Source organism: Ranitomeya variabilis, chromosome 7 (assembly GCF_051348905.1).
Source record: "Ranitomeya variabilis isolate aRanVar5 chromosome 7, aRanVar5.hap1, whole genome shotgun sequence".
NCBI lineage: Eukaryota > Metazoa > Chordata > Amphibia > Anura > Dendrobatidae > Ranitomeya > Ranitomeya variabilis.
Genome location: NC_135238.1, coordinates 7,820,102 through 7,846,939, shown reverse-complemented (window position 1 = coordinate 7,846,939; position 26,838 = coordinate 7,820,102). Strand labels below are relative to the sequence as shown.

Below are 26,838 nucleotides of genomic sequence, written 5' to 3'. Positions count from 1 at the left end.
GCCCATAGTCCTCCACACAGTATAATGCACAGCCCATAGTCCTCCATACCGTATAATGCACAGCCCATAGTCCTCCATACATTATAATGCACATCTCATAGTCCTCCATACAGTATATAGCACAGCCCATGGTCCACCATATAGTATAATGCACAGCCCATAGTCCTCCATACAGTATAATGCACCCCATAGTCCTCCATATAGTATAATGCACAGCCCATAGTCCTCCATACAGTATAAGGCTCAGCCCATAGTCCTCCATACAGTATAATGCACCCCATAGTCCTCCATATAGTATAATGCACAGCCCATAGTCCTCCATACAGTATAATGCACAGCCCATAGTCCTCCATACAGTATAATGCACAGCCCATAGTCCTCCATATAGTAGAATGCACAGCCCATAGTCCTCCATACAGTATAATGCTCAGCCCATAGTCCTCCATACAGTATAATGCACCCCATAGTCCTCCATATAGTATAATGCACAGCCCATAGTCCTCCATACAGTATAATGCTCAGCCCATAGTCCTCCATACAGTATAATGCACCGCATAGTCCTCCATATAGTATAATGCACAGCCCATAGTCCTCCATACAGTATAATGCACAGCCCATAGTCCTCCATATAGTAGAATGCACAGCCCATAGTCCTCCATACAGTATAATGCTCAGCCCATAGTCCTCCATACAGTATAATGCACCCCATAGTCCTCCATATAGTATAATGCACAGCCCATAGTCCTCCATACAGTATAATGCACAGCCCATAGTCCTCCATACAGTATAATGCACAGCTCATAGTCCTCCATATAGTATAATGCTCAGCCCATAGTCCTCCATACAGTATAATGCACAGTCCATAGTCCTCCATACAGTATAATGCTCAGCCCATAGTCCTCCATACAGTATAATGCACAGCCCATAGTCCTCCATACACTATAATGCACAGCCCATAGTCCTCCATACAGTAGAATGCACAGCCCATAGTCCTCCATACAGTATAATGCTCAGCCCATAGTCCTCCATAAAGTATAATGCACAGCCCATAGTCCTCCATACAGTATAATGCTCAGCCCATAGTCCTCCATACAGTATAATGCACAGCCCATAGTCCTCCATACAGTATAATGCACAGCCCATAGTCCTCCATACAGTATAATGCACAGCCCATAGTCCTCCATACAGTATAATGCACAGCCCAAAGTCCTCCATACAGTATAATGCTCAGCCCATAGTCCTCCATACAGTATAATGCACAGCTCATAGTCCTCCATACAGTAGAATGCACAGCCCATAGTCCTTCATACAGTATAATGCACAGCCCAAAGTCCTCCATATAGTATAATGCAAAGCCCATAGTCCTCCATACAGTATAATGCATAGCCCATAGTCCTCCATATAGTATAATGCACAGCCCATAGTCCTCCATACAGTATAATGAATAGCCCATAGTTCTCCATATAGTATAATGCACAGCCCATAGTCCTCCATACAGTATATTGCACAGCCCATAGTCCTCCATAGAGTATAATGTACAGCCTATAGTCCTCCATACAGTAGAATGCACAGACCATAGTCCTCCATAAAGTATAATGCATAGCCCATAGTCCTCCATACAGTAGAATGCACAGCCCATAGTCCTTCATACAGTATAATGCACAGCCCAAAGTCCTCCATATAGTATAATGCAAAGCCCATAGTCCTCCATACAGTATAATGCATAGCCCATAGTCCTCCATATAGTATAATGCACAGCCCATAGTCCTCCATACAGTATAATGAATAGCCCATAGTTCTCCATATAGTATAATGCACAGCCCATAGTCCTCCATACAGTATAATGCACAGCCCATAGTCCTCCATAGAGTATAACACACAGCCCATAGTCCTCCATACAGTGTAACGCACAGTCCATAGTCCTCCATACAGTATAAGGCACAGCCCATAGTCCACCATATAGTATAATGCACAGCCCATAGTCCTCCATACAGTATAAAGCACAGCCCATAGTTCTCCATGCAGTATAACGCACAGTCCATAGTCTTTCATATAGTATAATGCAGAGCCCTTAGTTCTCCATATAGTATAATACACAGCCCAAGTTCTCCATAAAGTATAATGCACAGCCCATAGTTCTACATATAGTATAATGCACAGCCCATGGTCATCCATATAGTATAATGCAAAGCCCATAGTCCTCCACACAGTATAATGCACAGCCCATAGTCCTCCATACCGTATAATGCACAGCCCATAGTCCTCCATACATTATAATGCACATCTCATAGTCCTCCATACAATATATAGCACAGCCCATGGTCCACCATATAGTATAATGCACAGCCCGTAGTCCTCCATACAGTATAATGTATTCCCCATAGTTCTCCATATAGTATAATGCACAGCCCATAGTCCTCCATACAGTATAATGTATCCCCCACAGTTCTCCATATAGTATAATTCACAGTCAATAGTCCTCCATATAGTATAATGCACAGCCTATTGTCCTCCATATAGTATAATGCGAAGTCTATAGTCCTCCATATAGTATAATGCACAGCCCATAGTCCTCCATACAGTATAATGCACAGCCCATAGTCCTCCATATAGTAGAATGCACAGCCCATAGTCCTCCATACAGTATAATGCACAGCCCATAGTCCTCCATATAGTAGAATGCACAGCCCATAGTCCTCCATACATTAAAATGCATAGCCCATAGTCCTCCATATACTATAACGCACAGCCCATAGTTCTCCATATAGTATAATGCACAGCCCCTAGTCCTCCATACAGTATAACGCACAGCCCATTGTTCTCCATACAGTATAAAGCACAGCCCAAAGTCCTCCATACAGTATAACGCACAGCCCAAAGTCCTCCATATAGTATAATGCACAGCTCAAAGTCCTCCATACAGTATAATGCACAGTCCAAAGTCCTCCATATAGTATAGTGCACAGCCCATGGTCCTCCATACAGTACAACGCACAGCCCATAGTCCTCCATACAGTATAACGCACAGCCCAAAGTCCTCCATACAGTATAATGCACAGCCCAAAGTCCTCCATACAGTATAATGCACAGCCCAAAGTCCTCCATATAGTATAATGCTCAGCCCATAGTCCTCCATACAGTATAATGCACAGCTCATAGTCCTCCATACAGTAGAATGCACAGCCCATAGTCCTTCATACAGTATAATGCACAGCCCAAAGTCCTCCATATAGTATAATGCAAAGCCCATAGTCCTCCATACAGTATAATGCATAGCCCATAGTCCTCCATATAGTATAATGCACAGCCCATAGTCCTCCATACAATATAATGAATAGCCCATAGTTCTCCATATAGTATAATGCACAGCCCATAGTCCACCATACAGTATAATGCACAGCCCATAGTCCTCCATAGAGTATAATGCACAGCCTATAGTCCTCCATACAGTAGAATGCACAGCCCATAGTCCTCCATAAAGTATAATGCATAGCCCATAGTCCTCCATACAGTAGAACGCACAGCCCATAGTCCTCCATACAATATAATACACAGCCCAAAGTCCTCCATATAGTATAATACTCAGCCCATAGTCCTCCATACAGTATAATGCACAGCTCATAGTCCTCCATACAGTAGAATGCACAGCCCATAGTCCTTCATACAGTATAATGCACAGCCCAAAGTCCTCCATATAGTATAATGCAAAGCCCATAGTCCTCCATACAGTATAATGCATAGCCCATAGTCCTCCATATAGTATAATGCACAGCCCATAGTCCTCCATACAGTATAATGAATAGCCCATAGTTCTCCATATAGTATAATGCACAGCCCATAGTCCTCCATACAGTATAATGCACAGCCCATAGTCCTCCATAGAGTATAACACACAGCCCATAGTCCTCCATACAGTGTAACGCACAGTCCATAGTCCTCCATACAGTATAAGGCACAGCCCATAGTCCACCATATAGTATAATGCACAGCCCATAGTCCTCCATACAGTATAAAGCACAGCCCATAGTTCTCCATGCAGTATAACGCACAGTCCATAGTCTTTCATATAGTATAATGCAGAGCCCATAGTTCTCCATATAGTATAATACACAGCCCAAGTTCTCCATAAAGTATAATGCACAGCCCATAGTTCTACATATAGTATAATGCACAGCCCATGGTCATCCATATAGTATAATGCAAAGCCCATAGTCCTCCACACAGTATAATGCACAGCCCATAGTCCTCCATACCGTATAATGCACAGCCCATAGTCCTCCATACATTATAATGCACATCTCATAGTCCTCCATACAGTATATAGCACAGCCCATGGTCCACCATATAGTATAATGCACAGCCCATAGTCCTCCATACAGTATAATGTATTCCCCATAGTTCTCCATATAGTATAATGCACAGCCCATAGTCCTCCATACAGTATAATGTATCCCCCATAGTTCTCCATATAGTATAATTCACAGTCAATAGTCCTCCATATAGTATAATGCACAGCCCATTGTCCTCCATGTAGTATAATGCGAAGTCTATAGTCCTCCATATAGTATAATGCACAGCCCATAGTTCTCGATATAGTACAATACACAGCCATATTCCTCCATATAGTATAATGCACAACCCATAGTCCTCCATATAGTATAATGCACAGCCCATTGTTCTCCATATAGTATTATCCACAGTTCATAGTCATCCGTATAATATAAAGCACAGCCAATTGTTCTCCATATAGTATAATGAACTGCCTATAGTCCTCCATAGAGTATAATGCACCGCCCATAGTCCTCCATACAGTATAATGCACAGCCCATAGTCCTCCATATACTATAATGCACAGTCCATGGTCTTCCATATAGTATAATGCACAGCCCATAGTCCTCCATATAGTATAATGCACAGCCCATAGTCCTCCATATAGTATAATTCTCAGCCCAAAATACTTCATATAGTAAATGCACAGCCCATTGTTCTCCATATAGTATAATTCACAGCTCCTAGTTCTCCATATAGTATAATGCACAGACCTTACTTCTCCATATAGTACAATACACAACCCATAGTTCTCCATATAGTATAATGCACAGCCCATAGTCCTCCATATAGTATAATGCACAGCCCATAGTCCTCCATATAGTATAATGCTCAGCCCATAGTACTTCATATAGTATAATGCACAGCCCATTGTTCTCCATATAGTATAATGCATAGCTCCTAGTTCTCCTTATAGTATAATGCACAGCCCCTACTTCTCCATATAGTACAATACACAACCCATAGTTCTCCATATAGTATAATGCACAGCCCATAGTTCTCCATTAAGTATAATGCACAGCCCCTAGTTCTGCATATAGTACAATACACAGCCCATAGTCCTCCAGATAGTACAATACACAGCCCATAGTCCTCCAGATAGTACAATACACAGCCCATAGTTCTCCATCTATCTATTTATTTAATCGTATGCACATATATTTTAACATCATATAAGAATGAATAATGAACAATAAAAAGGTGATTGAAAAGGGGGCAAAGGAACAGAAATCAGAGTCAAAATGATGTAAAATATATTGACCAAGAGATCTAGATGTAATTTGATTGTTTGGTCGTCAATATTGTTAGTCCTTTAGCGTTACCCAGGGTGCACCACGTGGAGGTGGACTAACGTTGCACCCCTCCATCTATCTATATAATCGTCTAAAGGGTACTTCCGTCTGTCTGTCTGTTTGGAACGGAAATCCCCCTAGGCTGATTGGTCGTGGCCGGCAGGCCGCGACCAATCAGCGACAGGCTTAGTTCGTGTTATATACTACGTGGGCTGTGTTATATACTATGTGGACTGTGCTATATATTACGTGGACTGTGTTATATACTATGTGGACTGTGCTATATACTACGTGGCCTGTGTTATATACTGCGTGGGCTGTGCTATATATTACGAGGGCTGTGCTATATACTACATGGCTGCTATTTACTATGTGGCTGCTATATGCTATGTATGTGGCTGTGCTATATACTATGTGGCTGTGCTAAGTGCGACGTACATAAATACATATATATTCTAGAATACCCGATGCGTTAGAATCGGGCCACCATCTAGTGTTTCCCCGGTAGTAAGACACCCCCGATAGTAAGACGTAGTGGGGGTTTTAGCGGGGTCGGCTAATGTAAGACGCACCCCGAAAGTAAGACATAGTAAACTGTGCGATGGAAAAATATAAGCCATACCGGTAGTACCGGTACCTTTTGCTGCATTAACTGCGGGATACGGACGGATGCGGGATGCGGACGATTCAGCGATGTCTTCACTGGTAACCAGGGTAAACATCGGGTTACTAAGCGCAGGGCCGTGCTTAGTAACCCGATGTTTACCCTGGTTACCAGTGTAAATGTAAAAAAAAAAAAAACACATACTCACATTCCGGTGCCTGTCGCGTCCCCCGGCGTCCGCTTCCCTGCACTCCTCCTGCATCCTGTGTCAGCGCCGGCCGGCCGTAAAGCAGAGCGGTGACGTCACCGCTCTGCTTTATGGCCGGAGCATACACAGGATGCAGGAGGAGTGCAGGGAAGCGGACGCCGGGGGACGCGACAGGCACCGGAATGTGAGTATGTGTTTTTTTTTTTTTTACATTTACACTGGTAACCAGGGTAAACATCGGGTTACTAAGCGCGGCCCTGCGCTTAGTAACCCGATGTTTACCCTGGTTACCCAGGGACTTCGCATACCGTAGTTGGTCGCTGGAGAGCTGTCTGTGTGACAGCTCTCCAGCGACCACACAGTGACGCTGCAGCGATCGTCATCGTTGTCTAGATCGCTGCAGCGTCGCTAAATGTGACGGTACCTTTAGAGCGGGATGCGGACGGATCTGGAGCGGAATGAGTGGAGGGATGTGGAGGCCGCGGGAGCAGCAGTAATGTTGTCCATCAGGACCATGGGCAACATACGATACAAAAACACGCAGCCTCAGTGCCCTCATGGTAAAAACAAAAAACTACATTTTTTTCCCAATGTAAGACATTATCCATACCCCGAAAGTAAGACATAGTGGGACTTTTGAGTGGTAAAAGAATGTAGGACACTGTCTTACTTTCGGGGAAACACGGTAGTATAATGCACCCCATAGTCCTCCATATAGTATAATGCACAGCCCATAGTCCTTCATGTAATATAAATGCACAGCCCATAGTTCTCCATATAGTATAATGCACAGCCCATAGTCCTCCATATAGTGCAATACACAGCCCATAGTCCTCCATATAGTATAATGCACAGCCCATAGTTCTCCATATAGTATAATGCACAGCCCATAGTCCTTCATGTAATATAAATGCACAGTCCATAGTCCTCCATATAGTATAATGCTGAGCCCCTAGTTTTCCATATTGTGCAATATACAGCCCATAGTCCTCCATATAGTATAAATGCACAGCCCATAGGTCTCCATATGGTATAAAGCACAGCCCATAGTCCTCCATATTGTATAATGCACAGCCCATAGTCCTCCATATAGTATAATGCACAGCCCATTGTTCTCCATATAGTATAATGCACAGCCCATTGTTCTCCATATAGTATAATGCACAGCCCATTGTTCTCCATATACTATAATGCACAGCCCATAGTCCTCAATGTAATATAAAGCACAGCCCATTGTTCTCCATATACTTTAATACACAGCCCATAGTCCTCAATGTAATATAAAGCATAGCCCATTGTTCTCCATATAGTATAATGAACAGCCTATAGTCCTCCATATAGTATAATGTGCAGCCCATAGTCCTCCATACAGTTTAATGCACAGCCCATAGTTATCCATGTAGTATAACGTATAGCCCATAGTTTTTCATGTAGTATAATGTACAGCCCATAGTCATCCATGTAGTATAATGCACAGTCCATACTTTGTCAGTGCAGCTCTGGAGTATAATACATGATAAAACTCAGGATCAGTAATGTAATGTATGTACACAGTGACTGCACCAGCAGAAGAGTGAGTGCAGCTCTGGGGTATAATACAGGATGTAACTCAGGATCAGTAATGTAATGTATATACACAGTGACTGCACCAGCAGAAGAGTGAGTGCAGCTCTGGGGTATAATACAAGATGTAACTCAGGATCAGTAATGTATGTACACAGTGACTGCACCAGCAGAATAGTGAGTGCAGCTCTGGGGTATAATACAGGAGGTAACTCAGGATCAGTAATGTAATGTATGTACACAGTGACTGCACCAGCAGAACAGTGAGTGCAGCTCTGAAGTATAATACAGGATGTAACTCAGGACCAGTAATGTATGTACACAGTGACTGCACCAGCAGAATAGTGAGTGCAGCTCTGGAGTATAATACAGGAGGTAACTCAGGATCAGTAATGTAATGTATGTACTCAGTGACTGCACCAGCAGAATAGCGAATGTAGCTCTGGAGTATAATACAGGAGGTGACTCAGGATCAGTAGTGTAATGTATGTACACAGCGACTGCACCAGCAGAATAGTGAGTGCAGCTCTGGGGTATAATACAGGAAGTAACTCAGGATCAGTAATGTAATGTATGTACACAGTGACTGCACCAGCAGAATAGTGAGTGTAGCTCTGGAGTATAATACAGGAGGTGACTCAGGATCAGTAGTGTAATGTATGTACACAGCGACTGCACCAGCAGAATAGTGAGTGCAGCTCTGGAGTATAATACAGGATGTAACTCAGGATCAGTAATGTAATGTATGTACACAGTGACTGCACCAGCAGAATAGTGAGTGCAGATCTGGGGTATAATACAGGAGGTAACTCAGGATCAGTAATGTAATGTATGTACACAGTGACTGCACCAGCAGAATAGTGAGTGCAGATCTGGGGTATAATACAGGATTTAACTCAGGATCAGTAATGTAATGTATGTACTCAGTGACTGCACCAGCAGAATAGTGAGTGCAGCTCTGGGGTATAATACAGGAAGTAACTCAGGATCAGTAATGTAATGTACACAGTGACTGCACCAGCAGAATAGTGAGTGCAGCTCTGGGGTATAATACAGGAGGTGACTCAGGATCAGTAGTGTAATGTATGTACACAGCGACTGCACCAGCAGAATAGTGAGTGCAGCTCTGGAGTATAATACAGGAGGTAACTCAGGATCAGTAATGTAATGTATGTACACAGTGACTGCACCAGCAGAATAGTGAGTGCAGCTCTGGAGTATAATACAGGAGGTAACTCAGGATCAGTAATGTAATGTATGTACACAGTGACTGCACCAGCAGAATAGTGAGTGCAGATCTGGGGTATAATACAGGATTTAACTCAGGATCAGTAATGTAATGTATGTACTCAGTGACTGCACCAGCAGAATAGTGAGTGCAGCTCTGGGGTATAATACAGGAAGTAACTCAGGATCAGTAATGTAATGTACACAGTGACTGCACCAGCAGAATAGTGAGTGCAGCTCTGGGGTATAATACAGGATGTAACTCAGGATCAGTAATGTAATGTATGTACACAGTGACTGCACCAGCAGAATAGTGAGTGCAGCTCTGGGGTATAATACAGGAGGTAACTCAGGATCAGTAATGTAATGTATGTACACAGTGATTGCACCAGCAGAATAGTGAGTGCAGCTCTGGGGTATAATACTGGAGGTAACTCAGGATCAGTAATGTAATGTATGTACACAATGACTGCACCAGCAGAATAGTGAGTGCAGCTCTGGAGTATAATACAGGAGGTAACTCAGGATCAGTAATGTAATGTATGTACACAGTGACTGCACCAGCAGAATAGTGAGTGCAGCTCTGGAGTATAATACAGGATGTAACTCAGAATCAGTAATGTAATGTATGTACACGGTGACTGCACCAGCAGAATAGTGAGTGCAGCTCTGGAGGACTGTAGTTTGCTTCTTCTGTGCTGTCACCATTGGTATGTACCAGTAATGACACAGGTGATTTTCTGGCTGCAGTTCAGACTTCCGTCAGGGTACAGGATATTACTTCATTCTGTTTTTTTGTCTTTATAGCCAGAATCCTGACTTGGCCGGAGAACGTTCCATTTCAGGACTGGGTAATCTGGTGGAACAATGGGGGAGGGGCGAACCCGATATTCTTATTATTGCAGATCGTGAATATTTCTCCTCTGGTGATGTTTCGCCTCCATCTCTGGGGACCTCCAACACATGAGAACCTACAGTATGTGGGGCGGGGGAGGGGAGGCAGCATTATCAGGAGAGGGGCTCAGTAAGAATCCACAGGGGTCGCTCTGTCCATTTTGGATCTTTTATTTGATGAATTTCACAAACAATTGTTACAGAAGTAACAGGAACCAAACTCCTGGTTAATTCTACGCATTTTTTTTTACGTTTTTTGCCCAATTCGTATGGATTTTATCCTCCAGTTACTGCCAGAGCTGCATTCAGTGCTTTTATGTTCTCTTCCAAGAGTATACTTTTACAGAACAGCTGCGGAAATCAGCAGAATTGTGATTACAGCTCCGGATGTAATTAAAGTCACATGCCCAGTAATGCTCCATGTTATAGGGTCATCTGTATGACTAGCACAAGACCCCTCAGTAATAAAATGAACCTAGCTCACCATAGAATTGTATCGGCCTCGGGGGTCCAATTCCCCCAGGACCCCTCACCTATGTGCATCTTAGGCTCCGACATGATCAGTAAATGTTGTTGCCGTTTAATAGCCCACTGTGTAACGACCTTCCTCCCGAACTCTTGGGTTCTTGTCTTACTCATATATTGCAACTGCCCCCGAAAAAAAATTAGACCCCCACACGTCATCAATTCTCTGCAAAGGCCAAAAACTTCTGAGAATCCAATGATTCTGGATTCACACCCCTGGTATCTCAGCAGGATAAAGACATGGAGGGCTGGAAAAAGGGCCGGAGGGATACATCTATTCCAGAAATGTTAAATAAGCGTCTCCAGGATGCAAATATGGGGTAAAGTATACCAATCTGGCCATCCGGGAAGGCAGACAGCCCTCGCCTTTGTCCATGTAATAGATGGGGTCAATTGATTTACCAGTCCTAAAGTCACGCGCTCTCATGATAGCGGGGTCTTATGGGATTCGTGCAGTTTTTTATTATTAGGATCTTGCCCCAGAGTGGAGGAACCTGTGACACTGCAATAAACAAAAGGCCATATTGTAGGGTCAACGGAAGAACCGGCTCACAAGTGCAGAAAACCCTGTCTTCAGCAGAGAGACTGTGGTTGATGCTACCTCCGTAGCTACCGTCCTCTCCACTGCTGCCACCGCCGGCTGAGCCATGACCACAGTCCCCCTGGCTGCAGCTGCCCCAACCACCCCATATATCCCAAGACCGGCAGTGACGCCCAGCGTGACAGCATTGCATGTGAAACGAGTGGTGTAACCGGAGCAAAACTTCTCCTGCTCCTCCTGAAGATGGGACGCCAGCTCTACCTGCAGCTCGCTGTGATGAGACAGGTTGGGACCCAGGAGAGAGTCTTTGAACTTTGCTGTGAGTTCTGCCGACTTCTCCGAGACCAGGGTCCTCATGGTTGATGGCAGGAGGTGATACGGCTATGTAAAGAAGGGAGGAACACAAGATGAGATTCATCACCGAGGTCTACTTTCCATGATCTCAACCTCCAGGCTTAGGACCTACATGCCCGACAGCTCACATGGCTTCACCCAGTCTGAGGTCTCCACCAGTGAAGCGTGTTTTGCAGTTTTAGATGTGGCTCACCTGATTCTTCAGGAATTCCTGGAGTTCATCTTTGATGCTTTCAAGGATCTTTTGGTTTTTGATGGCATAAAACATCTGTGAGATGAAAAATATATGACAGATACAGCAAGGAAGGATGGTGTGGATGGTGTTATAAAGACTGGCTACTTGGATATAGATCGTGGTCTCCCCAACACCTTGACACATTACTCCACAAGTCTCAAGTAACGGACACATCCATTATGTGAAGATGAAAGATCACTCCTCCTCCTTAGGCTCCAGGCTCTGCTGCTTCGGTCTCATCAGCTCCACTGCTGACACAGCGTGGCTCACGATGAAGTGATGTCATTGCACGCCCGCTGAGTCACAAGGAGAGGGGGAGTGATGTGAGAGGGACGCGCTCTCCTCCATCTCTCCTTTCAACTGTATCGGCATCTATGAATCAGCGATGGGGGGTGGCGCCTAGTCCCTCAGCAGCAGTGAGGTGTGCCGCTATTACTGGCTCAGCTGGGGGCCCCTGGAGGAGCAGGGACCCTAGACAGCTGCCTGGTCTGCCTGCCCCTAATGCCGGCCCTGCCTACCTTGGAAGCTCCTCTCTCTTCTGTGGCTCTTCCACCATATCTACTCATCTGAAAACTCTGCCCACTCCCCTGATTCTTCCACCACCTCTCCTTGCTCTCCTGTGGCCTCCAGCACAGGAGTTTTATGGGCCCTAAGATCCCCTGATAATTAGCGGGAGCAGACAGTCTGATGTCGTGGTGGGACGTCTCTTTTTTCACAGCTTATTCTAGATGTAAGATGACATCGCTCACCTCCATTGGGGTAGAGAAACCATAGTTCTGCTTCTCCAGAACATCAACAAAGACCTAAAGAAGAAACGGTCATTAGAGGGTTAAACAGTCAATTGGAAACAAAAAAGTCCAATAATAGATATGGCTAAATAGCCCCTACACAACAGCAGTGCTGTCACTACTCACCCCTCCATGACACCCCTGCTGTCTATCAATGCGGGCCCCCATAACACCCCTGCTGACATAGCCCTACCTCTCAACCACAGCCCTGCTCCTCAGCCACACCCCCTTACGTAGCCCTGCCCATCAGCCACACCTCTGCTTGCACTGCCTGTCCCCCTCAGCCACACCCTTGCTGAGGTAGCCCTGCCCCTCAGCCACACCCCTGCTGACACAGCCCTGCCCCTCAGCAACACCCCAGCTTATGTAGCACTGCCCCTCAGCCACACCCCTGTTGACACAGCCCTGCCCCTCAGCCACACCCCAGCTGATGCAGCTCTGCCCCTCAGTCACACCCTTGCTGACACAGCCCTTCCCCTCAGCCACACCCCTGCTGATGCAACCCTGCTCCTCAGCCACACCTCTGCTTGCACTGCTTGTCCCCCTCAGCCCACCCTTGCTGATGTAGCACTGCCCCTCAGCCACACCCCTGCCGACACAGCCCTGCCCCTCTGCAACACCACTGCTGAAGCAGCCCTGCCCCTCAGCCACACCCCAGTTTATGTAGCCCTGCTCCTCAGCCACACCCCTGCTGAAGCAGCCCTGCCCCTCAGCCACACCCCAGTTGATGTAGCCCTGCCCCTCAGCCACACCCCTGCTGATGCAGCCCTGCCCCTAAGCCACTCCCCAGTTTATGTAGCCCTGCCCCTCAGCCACACCCCTGCTGAAGCAGCCCTGCCCCTCAGCCACACCACTGCTGAAGCAGCCCTGCCCATCAGCCACACCCCTGCCGACATAGCCTTGCTCTTCCGCAACACCTCTGCTGAAGCAGCCCTGCCCCTCAGCCACACCCCAGTTTATGTAGCCCTGCCCCTCAGCCACACCCCTGCTGAAGCAGCCCTGCCCCTCAGCCACACCACTGCTGAAGCAGCCCTTCCCCTCAGCCCACCCCAGTTGATGTAGCCCTGCCCATCAGCCACACCCCTGCTGACACAGCCCTGCTCCTCAGCAACACCCCAGTTTATGTAGCCCTGCCCCTCAGCCACACCCCTGCTGAAGCAGCCCTGCCCCTCAGCCCCACCCCAGTTGATGTAGCCCAGCCCATCAGCCACACCCCCGCTGACACAGCCCTGCTGCTCAGCCACACCCCTGCTGACAGCCCTGCCATTTGACACACCCCTGGTGGCACCACCAGCTCCTGTTGCCACTTTCCATCTGTCACTGCCCTCCTTTCCGCCTCACCCCTGCTGTCACCACCCTGCTCTCCATGATGATAGTAATATGTTGGGTATACATTATGGAGAAATCATAAAATTCCAACTTTACCTGTAAGATGGAGGGAATGTGGCTGCAGGTCAGAACATCTCCCCTCGCATCCATCTTAATCCGATGCCACACTCCCCGCACCACATCTGCCACGTACATTCTCAGATTCTCCTGGAAATCCTCGTCCATATCTGTCAGGAAGATGTTACAGGTGGTAGGAAAGGGGTGATCATAATACATGAAGAATCAAACTAACTCCAGGATCAGGAGATTAGGATAAAACATCAAAGCCATCACTTTACAGGCTAAAAACGTATCACCATCCTCATGATGTAACCTCCCCCCAACCCAGTGTTCATCCACCATCCCGCATTCTGCAGAATGGAACTCCTCTAACACAGGACAGGCTTCTGCAAAGTTTTTGAAAGAAAAACATCATGGCCTAAAATTTGGGGGCATTTCTCACAAGCAAAATTTCTTATCTCCCTCCATCATGGATCAGTTTCCAATCTCCCCAGTAAGGTCACCATCCCCACCACGTCGAAGGACCTCACCTTGAAGTCTTCCTTGGCTCTCTCCAGTAATTCCTTTTCCTGGATGCGGCAGTAGGAAGCAACGAGTGTGACTGCTCTTCAGACCCCATAAAACTTTGGGGTAGCTACGGCCTTTCTGGAGTTTCTAACATGGATATAAGAACATAGATAAATCAAATCTCATATTCCGAAAACATGGAGGGAAAAGCAGAAGGAATATAAATGTCTATAGCATTGGGCTATGGTGAGCTATTTGGAGGTTGGCTTGGTCAATAGTGGAGACTGTCAGCTAAGATGTCCATCAGTCCTCATGGACCACACAGCATGAGCTTCCACCAAGGCCAATGCCCCGAAAAGTCCAGTGTCACACCATGGCAGACCTCATACTGTATGGACTGAGATGTTTGGAAGATGCCTCCATGGATTTTCATACCTCGATTTCCCGACTGATATAAAACCGAGCTGCGTCTCTTCCACAGTTGCTGGAGTCATGCCAGTCTCTGATTAAAATGTCCAGGAACTGAGTTAACATACAGAAGGGAACAAGATACATGAAACATCAGTAATAGGAAATATGGAGCTACAGAGAATACAGAAACCTACATCCTAAATCACCCCCTCCACCCACGACAATCATCAACGGATTATAGGCCGGTCAGGGTCACCTACCTGTAACCGCTCAGAACCAAACTCCTCTCCCATGTTGAGGTACATCTGAAAGGACATAGGTTGTATCATTACTTATCATTAGTGTGGAATGTTGCACACAGAACACACACTCATCTTGAAGGACCTCAGAATTTACTGTCAGTCATTTTATGGAGGACACAACCAATTGGAGGAACCCTCTCTTCACCTTATTCACGATCAATCCCGAATGAGCCTTTTTATGGATGACACAATTATCGAAGAAGCTCCATTTCATGCCCATTCTGATGGACCTCATGATCAAACCTACATAAGCCATATTTTTGAGGACACAACCTATTGGAGTCTTCTATTCACCCCTGTCCTGACAGGCCTCACACAGCCTCAACTATGCCAGCCATTGTATAGGAGGAGACAACCTATTGGAGGAACCCTCTCTTCACATGAATTCTGAAAGACCTCATTACACAGGTTGAGAACAGCCCCTCGTCCATCAAGGTCTCCCTTTCTCCACCAATTGTACATAGTGTCGGCCATTACAACCTCTTGTGGTCAGTATTCCGCAGTCTGACTGCTCCAACTGTAAAGAACCCTTTCCTAATTAGCTGCCGGAATCAGCTTTCTTCACCTCGTGATATAATCTGGAGTATATCGGACAATCGGGCACATGTGACTCATTTCATAGAAAACCTTACAGTAGAAGGTCAAAGCCCAACTTTCCAAACACATCCAAATCTGGTTTAGTAATGATGTTTTCCCGGTTCTGTCTGCCAGTAGATCCTGTTCCTCAGTTATCCAAAATAGGTGTCCATTATCAACCAAACATAGCAAACCAGTCCTGCAGGCTTGTAGAGTGACTAACATATCGGCTCCATATTTCACTAAGGAGTAGTCATTTATCTCTAAATGCCAGTTACATTCCTCTTTAGATCATCCGCGTGGTCACAATTTCATGTCTGCCTCCAAAGTATCTAGTCTGCTCTTGAAGCTTCAAGAACCGATCACATCCCTTCAAGAACTAGACCTGGATATTAGATTTCCAAAATATGTTTTAAGGTTTAGTATAGAATCTACTCGTATTCTGAGGAACCAGCAAGTCCTCAGTCTCATCTCTATATATTCGGAGCACCAAGAAATAATTCAGTCACTAGTCAGTCCTACATCCCTGTAGAAACTATTCAAGAACCCATACACTCCGACGGGCTCTACAGAAACACGTCAAATCAGGGCCTCTTCAGTATAACACTCATCCCGATCCTAACAAGGTCCATCTGTATGGCTGAAGGAATTGTAGACCAGTGATCTACCAAATGCCCACACAACACTCACCTCCATGTAGTCGAGTTCGGTCTCCTTCAAACTTCCAGCCACGTTGAAAACCTACAAGATTCGACAGATTAGCCATTGAATCCGTCTTTTTTTTTATGGACCCAGTAAGATCTATTGAAAATAGTAGAGCCCTCACCAAATGAGAGCTGAGTAGCATGGACAATGCCGAAAGCTTAATGCAGCTCTCCCGATCACCCTCGATATCCAGTGAACCCTCTGTATCCAAAACATAGACCACTACCTAGAGGTACAGAACAAAGTAACATGTCAGAGACTTTATGAAGGAGCAGAAATCTCAGATGAGACGGATGCCCGTCCAGAGATGTGATTCCTGATCTCACCTTCTCTCCCTTCTGGCCCACCATGAAGGGTCTGTTCCAGATCCAGATCCCCTTCGTAGTGCTGTCGATGCCACATTTCCATTCGAAGCCTTGGAGAGGTTCATCATTTGCTCCAAGACTGACGTCCTCGCCCTTCTCCTACAAGAAGTCATAAAGGAGTCTGGTAACATCAAGCGGAGCTATTGGATTCTTCAGGTTAGAAGAGCAAATAAAGGGTCTTATCTCATTGGAGGGCCACCCTCAAAATCCTCACCGGTTAGTCGTTGTATGAGAGCTAGCAAGACCCCAATTCAGATCAATGCCCTAGAATGAAGCTGACTGGTGTGTCACGGAGAATTGAGCATCACTTGACATCCACAGATACCTGCGGGCATCCACTAATATCCATGGTAATCACCGTACAATGGCGCCGGTTATCCCAACACGTAGTAAACATTTGTAATAGCTTTGTTATGAAATGACCTGCGCACTATAAGTTTATGCCCCCTGGCCTCCTCTCACCTGACTCTCCAAGGCCCTCAAGATGTAATTCATCAGGAACGACTTCCCGCGCCGCTTTTCTCCGATGACGCAGAGCAGGTAGACAGGATAAGTGGACAGATAGCTGTTCATGAAGCAGTTGTAGACCACCGACTCATCCAGGTGTAAGCGGCCATTGCCATCCGTCCACACCAGCTGTACTGGGTAACCCTGCTCCGGAGGTTGCAGACATTCCTGTAGAATAAGATGATGGTAACGCCAAGATCTCTTTTTTCTGGATTTTTTAGCTTGCTGGTCACATTGTTACCTGCTCTATGGTTTTGTCCTGGATTCCCTTTTGGATCTTGTCAATGAGGTTCATCAGACGATAGTCGGGTGTAATCTGATTTCGGGGACATTGTGTCCTGCACTCGGGGCAGAGGTAACCATATGGGTGAGGGGTGCTCCAGTGTGTGGTAATACAGTTTCGGCAGAAGGTGTGCCCGCAGGCGATGGACACCGGATTCTGCAGGTCATCAAGGCACACTGAGCAGGTGATGTCCTCGGCTAGGACCTGGAAGCCAACGGCACCATCTGAAGGTAGCGGTGGGTCATTACTGAGGAAAACAGAGCACCAATTCAGCTCGAGTCACAACAGGCAGTTGGCTATGCGGTTACGCCGGTGATCGAGCTGGACAGGGCGGCTATGCCAGCGATCGAGTGGGGCAGGGGGCTACGCCAGCGATTGAGTGGGGCAGGGGGGCTATGCCAGTGATCAGGTGGGACAGGGCAGTTATGCCAGCGATCGAGTGGCTTCTCCCAATGATGGAGCGAGACAGGGCAACTTTGCCAACACGGAGTGGGACAGGGTGCCTTTCCCCAGTGACGGAGTGGGACACGGTGAATACACCCATCATGGAGCATGACAAGGCGGCTATGCTGGTGATGGAGTGGGATAGCGGAACTATGCAGGGCATGGAGCAGGGCAGTGCAGCTATGCTGACGGCAGAGAAGGGCACTGTGGCTATGCTGGCGGCATTGTGGCTATGCTGGCGGCATTGTGGCTATGCTGGCGGTGGAGCAGAAGAGTGCACCGTCTCAGGCGACAGAGCAGGGCAGTGCAGCTATGCTGACGGCAGAGAAGGGCACTGTGTGCTATGCTGGCAGCATTGTGGCTATGCTGGTGACGGAGCAGAAGGGTGCACCGTCTCAGGCGACAGAGCAGGGCAGTGCAGCTATGCTGACGGCAGAGAAGGGCACTGTGTGCTATGCTGGCAGCATTGTGGCTATGCTGGTGACGGAGCAGAAGGGTGCACCGTCTCAGGTGACAGAGCAGGGCAGTGCAGCTATGCTGACGGCAGAGAAGGGCACTGTGGCTATGCTGGCGGCATTGTGGCTATGCTGGTGACGGAGCAGAAGGGTGCACCGTCTCAGGTGACAGAGCAGGGCAGCTATGATGACGGCAGAGAAGGGCACTGTGTGCTATGCGGGCAGCATTGTGGCTATGCTGGTGACGGAGCAGAAGGGTGCACCGTCTCAGGTGACAGAGCAGGGCAGTGCAGCTATGATGACGGCAGAGAAGGGCACTGTGTGCTATGCTGGCAGCATTGTGGCTATGCTGGTGACGGAGCAGAAGAGTGCACCGTCTCAGGTGACAGAGCAGGGCAGCTATGATGACGGCAGAGAAGGGCACTGTGGCTATGCTGGCGGCATTGTGGCTATGCTGGTGATGGAGCAGAAGAGTGCACCGTCTCAGGTGACAGAGCAGGGCAGTGCAGCTATGCTGACGGCAGAGAAGGGCACTGTGGCTATGCTCGCGGCATTGTGGCTATGCTGGTGACGGAGCAGAAGGGTGCACCGTCTCAGGTGACAGAGCAGGGCAGCTATGATGACGGCAGAGAAGGGCACTGTGGCTATGCTGGCGGCATTGTGGCTATGCTGGTGATGGAGCAGAAGAGTGCACCGTCTCAGGTGACAGAGCAGGGCAGTGCAGCTATGCTAACGGCAGAGAAGGGCACTGTGGCTATGCTGGCGGCATTGTGGCTATGCTGGCGGTTGAGCAGCACCGTCTCAGGCGACAGAGCAGGGCAGTGCAGCTATGCTGACGGCAGAGAAGGGCACTGTGTGCTATGCTGGCAGCATTGTGGCTATGCTGGTGACGGAGCAGAAGGGTGCACCGTCTCAGGTGACAGAGCAGGGCAGTGCAGCTATGCTGACGGCAGAGAAGGGCACTGTGGCTATGCTGGCGGCATTGTGGCTATGCTGGTGACGGAGCAGAAGAGTGCACCGTCTCAGGTGACAGAGCAGGGCAGCTATGATGACGGCAGAGAAGGGCACTGTGGCTATGCTGGCGGCATTGTGGCTATGCTGGTGATGGAGCAGAAGAGTGCACCGTCTCAGGTGACAGAGCAGGGCAGTGCAGCTATGATGACGGCAGAGAAGGGCACTGTGTGCTATGCTGGCAGCATTGAGGCTATGCTGGTGACGGAGCAGAAGAGTGCACCGTCTCAGGTGACAGAGCAGGGCAGCTATGATGACGGCAGAGAAGGGCACTGTGTGCTATGCTGGCGGCATTGTGGCTATGCTGGTGACGGAGCAGAAGAGTGCACCGTCTCAGGTGACAGAGCAGGGCAGTGCAGCTATGCTGACGGCAGAGAAGGGCACTGTGGCTATGCTGGCGGCATTGTGGCTATGCTGGTGATGGAGCAGAAGAGTGCACCGTCTCAGGTGACAGAGCAGGGCAGTGCAGCTATGCTGACGGCAGAGAAGGGCACTGTGTGCTATGCTGGCAGCATTGTGGCTATGCTGGTGATGGAGCAGAAGAGTGCACCGTCTCAGGTGACAGAGCAGGGCAGCTATGATGACGGCAGAGAAGGGCACTGTGTGCTATGCTGGCAGCATTGTGGCTATGCTGGTGACGGAGCAGAAGGGTGCACCGTCTCAGGTGACAGAGCAGGGCAGTGCAGCTATGCTGACGGCAGAGAAGGGCACTGTGGCTATGCTGGCGGCATTGTGGCTATGCTGGTGATGGAGCAGAAGAGTGCACCGTCTCAGGTGACAGAGCAGGGCAGTGCAGCTATGCTGACGGCAGAGAAGGGCACTGTGGCTATGCTGGCAGCATTGTGGCTATGCTGGTGATGGAGCAGAAGAGTGCACCGTCTCAGGTGACAGAGCAGGGCAGCTATGATGACGGCAGAGAAGGGCACTGTGGCTATGCTGGCGGCATTGTGGCTATGCTGGTGACGGAGCAGAAGAGTGCACCGTCTCAGGTGACAGAGCAGGGCAGTGCAGCTATGCTGACGGCAGAGAAGGGCACTGTGGCTATGCTGGCGGCATTGTGGCTATGCTGGTGACGGAGCAGAAGGGTGCACCGTCTCAGGTGACAGAGCAGGGCAGCTATGATGACGGCAGAGAAGGGCACTGTGTGCTATGCTGGCAGCATTGTGGCTATGCTGGTGATGGAGCAGAAGAGTGCACCGTCTCAGGTGACAGAGCAGGGCAGCTATGATGACGGCAGAGAAGGGCACTGTGTGCTATGCTGGCAGCATTGTGGCTATGCTGGTGACGGAGCAGAAGAGTGCACCGTCTCAGGTGACAGAGCAGGGCAGCTATGATGACGGCAGAGAAGGGCACTGTGGCTATGCTGGCGGCATTGTGGCTATGCTGGTGACGGAGCAGAAGAGTGCACCGTCTCAGGTGACAGAGCAGGGCAGTGCAGCTATGCTGACGGCAGAGAAGGGCACTGTGGCTATGCTGGCGGCATTGTGGCTATGCTGGTGACGGAGCAGAAGAGTGCACCGTCTCAGGTGACAGAGCAGGGCAGCTATGATGACGGCAGAGAAGGGCACTGTGGCTATGCTGGCGGCATTGTGGCTATGCTGGTGACGGAGCAGAAGAGTGCACCGTCTCAGGTGACAGAGCAGGGCAGTGCAGCTATGCTGACGGCAGAGAAGGGCACTGTGGCTATGCTGGCGGCATTGTGGCTATGCTGGTGACGGAGGAGAAGGGTGCACCGTCTCAGGTGACAGAGCAGGGCAGCTATGATGACGGCAGAGAAGGGCACTGTGTGCTATGCTGGCAGCATTGTGGCTATGCTGGTGACGGAGCAGAAGGGTGCACCGTCTCAGGTGACAGAGCAGGGCAGTGCAGCTATGATGACGGCAGAGAAGGGCACTGTGTGCTATGCTGGCAGCATTGTGGCTATGCTGGTGACGGAGCAGAAGAGTGCACCGTCTCAGGTGACAGAGCAGGGCAGCTATGATGACGGCAGAGAAGGGCACTGTGGCTATGCTGGCGGCATTGTGGCTATGCTGGTGATGGAGCAGAAGAGTGCACCGTCTCAGGTGACAGAGCAGGGCAGTGCAGCTATGCTGACGGCAGAGAAGGGCACTGTGGCTATGCTGGCGGCATTGTGGCTATGCTGGTGACGGAGCAGAAGGGTGCACCGTCTCAGGTGACAGAGCAGGGCAGTGCAGCTATGATGACGGCAGAGAAGGGCACTGTGTGCTATGCTGGCAGCATTGTGGCTATGCTGGTGACGGAGCAGAAGAGTGCACCGTCTCAGGTGACAGAGCAGGGCAGCTATGATGACGGCAGAGAAGGGCACTGTGGCTATGCTGGCGGCATTGTGGCTATGCTGGTGATGGAGCAGAAGAGTGCACCGTCTCAGGTGACAGAGCAGGGCAGTGCAGCTATGCTAACGGCAGAGAAGGGCACTGTGTGCTATGCTGGCAGCATTGTGGCTATGCTGGTGATGGAGCAGAAGAGTGCACCGTCTCAGGTGACAGAGCAGGGCAGTGCAGCTATGCTAACGGCAGAGAAGGGCACTGTGTGCTATGCTGGCAGCATTGTGGCTATGCTGGTGACGGAGCAGAAGGGTGCACCGTCTCAGGTGACAGAGCAGGGCAGTGCAGCTATGCTGACGGCAGAGAAGGGCACTGTGGCTATGCTGGCGGCATTGTGGCTATGCTGGTGACGGAGCAGAAGAGTGCACCGTCTCAGGTGACAGAGCAGGGCAGCTATGATGACGGCAGAGAAGGGCACTGTGGCTATGCTGGCGGCATTGTGGCTATGCTGGTGACGGAGCAGAAGAGTGCACCGTCTCAGGTGACAGAGCAGGGCAGTGCAGCTATGCTGACGGCAGAGAAGGGCACTGTGGCTATGCTGGCGGCATTGTGGCTATGCTGGTGACGGAGGAGAAGGGTGCACCGTCTCAGGTGACAGAGCAGGGCAGCTATGATGACGGCAGAGAAGGGCACTGTGTGCTATGCTGGCAGCATTGTGGCTATGCTGGTGACGGAGCAGAAGGGTGCACCGTCTCAGGTGACAGAGCAGGGCAGTGCAGCTATGATGACGGCAGAGAAGGGCACTGTGTGCTATGCTGGCAGCATTGTGGCTATGCTGGTGACGGAGCAGAAGAGTGCACCGTCTCAGGTGACAGAGCAGGGCAGCTATGATGACGGCAGAGAAGGGCACTGTGGCTATGCTGGCGGCATTGTGGCTATGCTGGTGATGGAGCAGAAGAGTGCACCGTCTCAGGTGACAGAGCAGGGCAGTGCAGCTATGCTGACGGCAGAGAAGGGCACTGTGGCTATGCTGGCGGCATTGTGGCTATGCTGGTGACGGAGTAGAAGGGTGCACCGTCTCAGGTGACAGAGCAGGGCAGTGCAGCTATGATGACGGCAGAGAAGGGCACTGTGTGCTATGCTGGCAGCATTGTGGCTATGCTGGTGACGGAGCAGAAGAGTGCACCGTCTCAGGTGACAGAGCAGGGCAGCTATGATGACGGCAGAGAAGGGCACTGTGGCTATGCTGGCGGCATTGTGGCTATGCTGGTGATGGAGCAGAAGAGTGCACCGTCTCAGGTGACAGAGCAGGGCAGTGCAGCTATGCTAACGGCAGAGAAGGGCACTGTGTGCTATGCTGGCAGCATTGTGGCTATGCTGGTGATGGAGCAGAAGAGTGCACCGTCTCAGGTGACAGAGCAGGGCAGTGCAGCTATGCTAACGGTAGAGAAGGGCACTGTGTGCTATGCTGGCAGCATTGTGGCTATGCTGGTGACGGAGCAGAAGGGTGCACCGTCTCAGGTGACAGAGCAGGGCAGTGCAGCTATGATGACGGCAGAGAAGGGCACTGTGTGCTATGCTGGCAGCATTGTGGCTATGCTGGTGACGGAGCAGAAGAGTGCACCGTCTCAGGTGACAGAGCAGGGCAGCTATGATGACGGCAGAGAAGGGCACTGTGGCTATGCTGGCGGCATTGTGGCTATGCTGGTGATGGAGCAGAAGAGTGCACCGTCTCAGGTGACAGAGCAGGGCAGTGCAGCTATGCTAACGGCAGAGAAGGGCACTGTGTGCTATGCTGGCAGCATTGTGGCTATGCTGGTGATGGAGCAGAAGAGTGCACCGTCTCAGGTGACAGAGCAGGGCAGTGCAGCTATGCTAACGGCAGAGAAGGGCACTGTGGCTATGCTGGCGGCATTGTGGCTATGCTGGCGGTGGAGCAGAAGAGTGCACCGTCTCAGGCGACAGAGCAGGGCAGTGCAGCTATGCTGACGGCAGAGAAGGGCACTGTGTGCTATGCTGGCAGCATTGTGGCTATGCTGGTGACGGAGCAGAAGGGTGCACCGTCTCAGGCGACAGAGCAGGGCAGTGCAGCTATGCTGACGGCAGAGAAGGGCACTGTGGCTATGCTGGCGGCATTGTGGCTATGCTGGTGATGGAGCAGAAGGGTGCACCGTCTCAGGTGACAGAGCAGGGCAGTGCAGCTATGATGACGGCAGAGAAGGGCACTGTGGCTATGCTGGCGGCATTGTGGCTATGCTGGTGATGGAGCAGAAGAGTGCACCGTCTCAGGTGACAGAGCAGGGCAGTGCAGCTATGCTGACGGCAGAGAAGGGCACTGTGGCTATGCTGGCGGCATTGTGGCTATGCTGGTGATGGAGCAGAAGAGTGCACCGTCTCAGGTGACAGAGCAGGGCAGTGCAGCTATGCTAACGGCAGAGAAGGGCACTGTGGCTATGCTGGCGGCATTGTGGCTATGCTGGCGGCGGAGCAGAAGAGTGCACCGTCTCAGGCGACAGAGCAGGGCAGTGCAGCTATGCTGACGGCAGAGAAGGGCACTGTGGCTATGCTGGCGGCATTGTGGCTATGCTGGCGGCGGAGCAGAAGAGTGCACCGCCTCAGGCGGCTGGGCAGTGTAGCTATGCTGATGGCAGTGCAGCTATGCTGGCAGCGGAGCTGACGATACTCTCCTACAACCTGGACTGCATATTTCAGGGTGTCTGTCTTCTCCGGCTCCGGTGTACAGACTGTCACTGTGGTCACCGGCCTCTCACCTCACAGTCTCGGCGCTCTCGCTGGGTCTGTCCGCTCGCTCTCGCCGTGGTCTCCTTCTCACCCTCTTCCTCTGGGGCTCAGTAGTCTGTGGTTGCGCCGGCCTCAGTGCGGTTTGCGGCCTCTCTGCCAGCCTGTGCCTCCTGGCCTCCATGTTGTTGATGCCTCCAGTGACAGTGCCCGCTCCTCCCTTCTCCTCCACAGCTGTTGTTCCTGTTCCTCCCCGCCCGCTGATGCAGCAGAGCTGAGCGGCTCCTTTCACTGTTTCAGTGGTGGAATCTGAACCTTTCTGCGCAGTCTGGAGACAATAAGGAACATGAAATCCTCCCAACATGTCCGGACTGTGGCGGGAGCTCTGCGCCTTGGACGGCGCTCAGCGTGTATGGAAGCAATTAGTGCCCAATCATTCTGTAACTTTCTAGGAGACTTTGGGGCCCATTCATTATTGCATTTGCTCCTTTTTTTTTCGTTTTTGCTGTTTTCCGCCTGTTTTTCATTAGCGCTCTGTTCTTTTTTTATTTTGTGCCTCTTTTATAGTCTATGATGTTCGTGCTCGGCGGCTGTTTTCCATGTTCGCTGTTGGGGTCGGGTTTGGGGTTTCCAGAACTTTGCAGCTGATTTGCAAATGATAAAAAGTCAGAAAAGTTTTGCAGCTTGCGAATTATGTGACATTTTAGAAGAACGTGTCGTGTCGCACCAAACCGTTACATTAGTGATCACAAAGCGCACGGAGCAATGGCGTCTTTTGTCACTTTGGTGGTTCTCACTGATGAGTCTTTGGAAAATTTATGAAAATGGCGCAGGCGGCTCCAGAGCTCGAGGACTTTAAAAAGTCACAATGTCGAAATGATAAAACAAATAAGCAAAAAACAAATAACACAGCCAAAGACATAAAATAGAAATAAAAAAGGGACAAATAAATTATTTTGGTGCAAAAAAGGCTACAAAATAGGCAAAATATGAGCCTAGAGTACAAATGTAGCAAATACTTTATTAATCAAATAGTTAAAATATGGGACAAGGAACTATGAAAAATGGGCGTACCACAACAATACATGGAGGGGAACACAAGAAAGGGCAGCCCTACATAAATTGGCACCAATGTGTAATGGAGAAAAATGAATGTCAATATAGTGCACCGTGCTGAAAAAATGGGAAGCATAAAAGACAACATGGTGTGAAAAACTGCCGTGTAACTGTGCAGCACATGGTCTCAGGGCAAGTGCCCTGTATAGTTATCTACAAGAACCTGACGCACAACGGCAATGAACAGATATAATATGCTTACCCATGTAAGGGGAGACGGAGAGGAGAGGGTCCCACCGGTGGAGAGACTCCAACGCACGTTTCGCAGCGCACAAACGCTGCTTTTTCAAGGGGATGTAGTGTCTGGTGGTACAGGACCTGCCTTTAACCTCCCTGACCCCGGTCACATGACCGGCAGCCACCAATCATGTTGGCGCTGTCGGCGCATGCGCACTGCGGCGGAACGGCGCCGCACAAGGACCTGGCGTCAGGCCAGGTGCGCAGACCAGGAGAAAATTCTCCGGACCTGCGCAGAAGGCTTGTAAGACACCCGTCCCAGCGCGGCAGCCGCCCGCACGCAGGGCGATGCGCACGGCCACATGGGGGCCCACACAGTAGTGGAAGCGGTCAGAAGGACTTTATGTGATATGTAAACAAGGACCCGCACTATGAATGGCTCAAGAGATGTAAACACCAGACTGTAAATACAGATGGGCACCAAAAGAAAACTTATAATAATAGGCCCATACAGACATTGCTGGCAGTAGTATACAGTAAAGTCCATCTTCGTGTGGTGATGGACATCAGCAGCAAAAAGGGAAATAGCTGTCTTCTTATGTGGAGGAGATGTCCACAGAGCCATTCAGAAGTCCATCGATGTGGTGAGATCAGTGGTCCCACAGAAATCAGATGGCGTAAAGCGGGAACAGAAAGACCAAGGCAGGGCCCAAAAAAGGGTACTAATAATAAAAGGAAAAAATTAAAAGGTTAAAAACAATTAAAAACACCAACACAGAAACCACCGGAGGGAATGGTGAAGACCACTCATGCCAAAAAAGAGCGCGACAGAATACAGCAAGGCCAAAAATTTCAGAGGTAGGGAGCGAAACTAAGGGATTCGTTAAGGCCCTTGGGAGTCATTGTGTCGAGCAAAACGATCCATTTAGTTTCGATCTGTGCTAGTCGCTTTTTGTTATCCCCACCCCTGATCCCCAGATGAAGCACATCAATCCCCCTCACCTTA

At 49.4% G+C, this 26,838-nt stretch overlaps 1 protein-coding gene across 1 annotated transcript; it reads right to left on the bottom strand.

The window, feature by feature from the left end:
- Positions 1–10,739: 10,739 nt before the first annotated feature.
- Positions 10,740–24,854, bottom strand: LOC143785121 (RING finger protein 112-like). The gene is made up of 13 exons (XM_077273797.1): positions 24,572–24,854; positions 17,564–17,852; positions 17,278–17,490; positions 16,777–16,914; positions 16,572–16,676; positions 16,436–16,486; positions 15,128–15,172; positions 14,892–14,978; positions 14,480–14,603; positions 13,986–14,116; positions 12,522–12,575; positions 11,731–11,805; positions 10,740–11,564 (listed from the first exon to the last, which is right to left on the bottom strand). Exons 1-13 carry the CDS (start codon positions 24,721–24,723, stop codon positions 11,175–11,177), a joined length of 1,854 nt encoding a protein of 617 aa, XP_077129912.1. The 5' UTR covers positions 24,724–24,854; the 3' UTR covers positions 10,740–11,174.
- Positions 24,855–26,838: the final 1,984 nt, after the last annotated feature.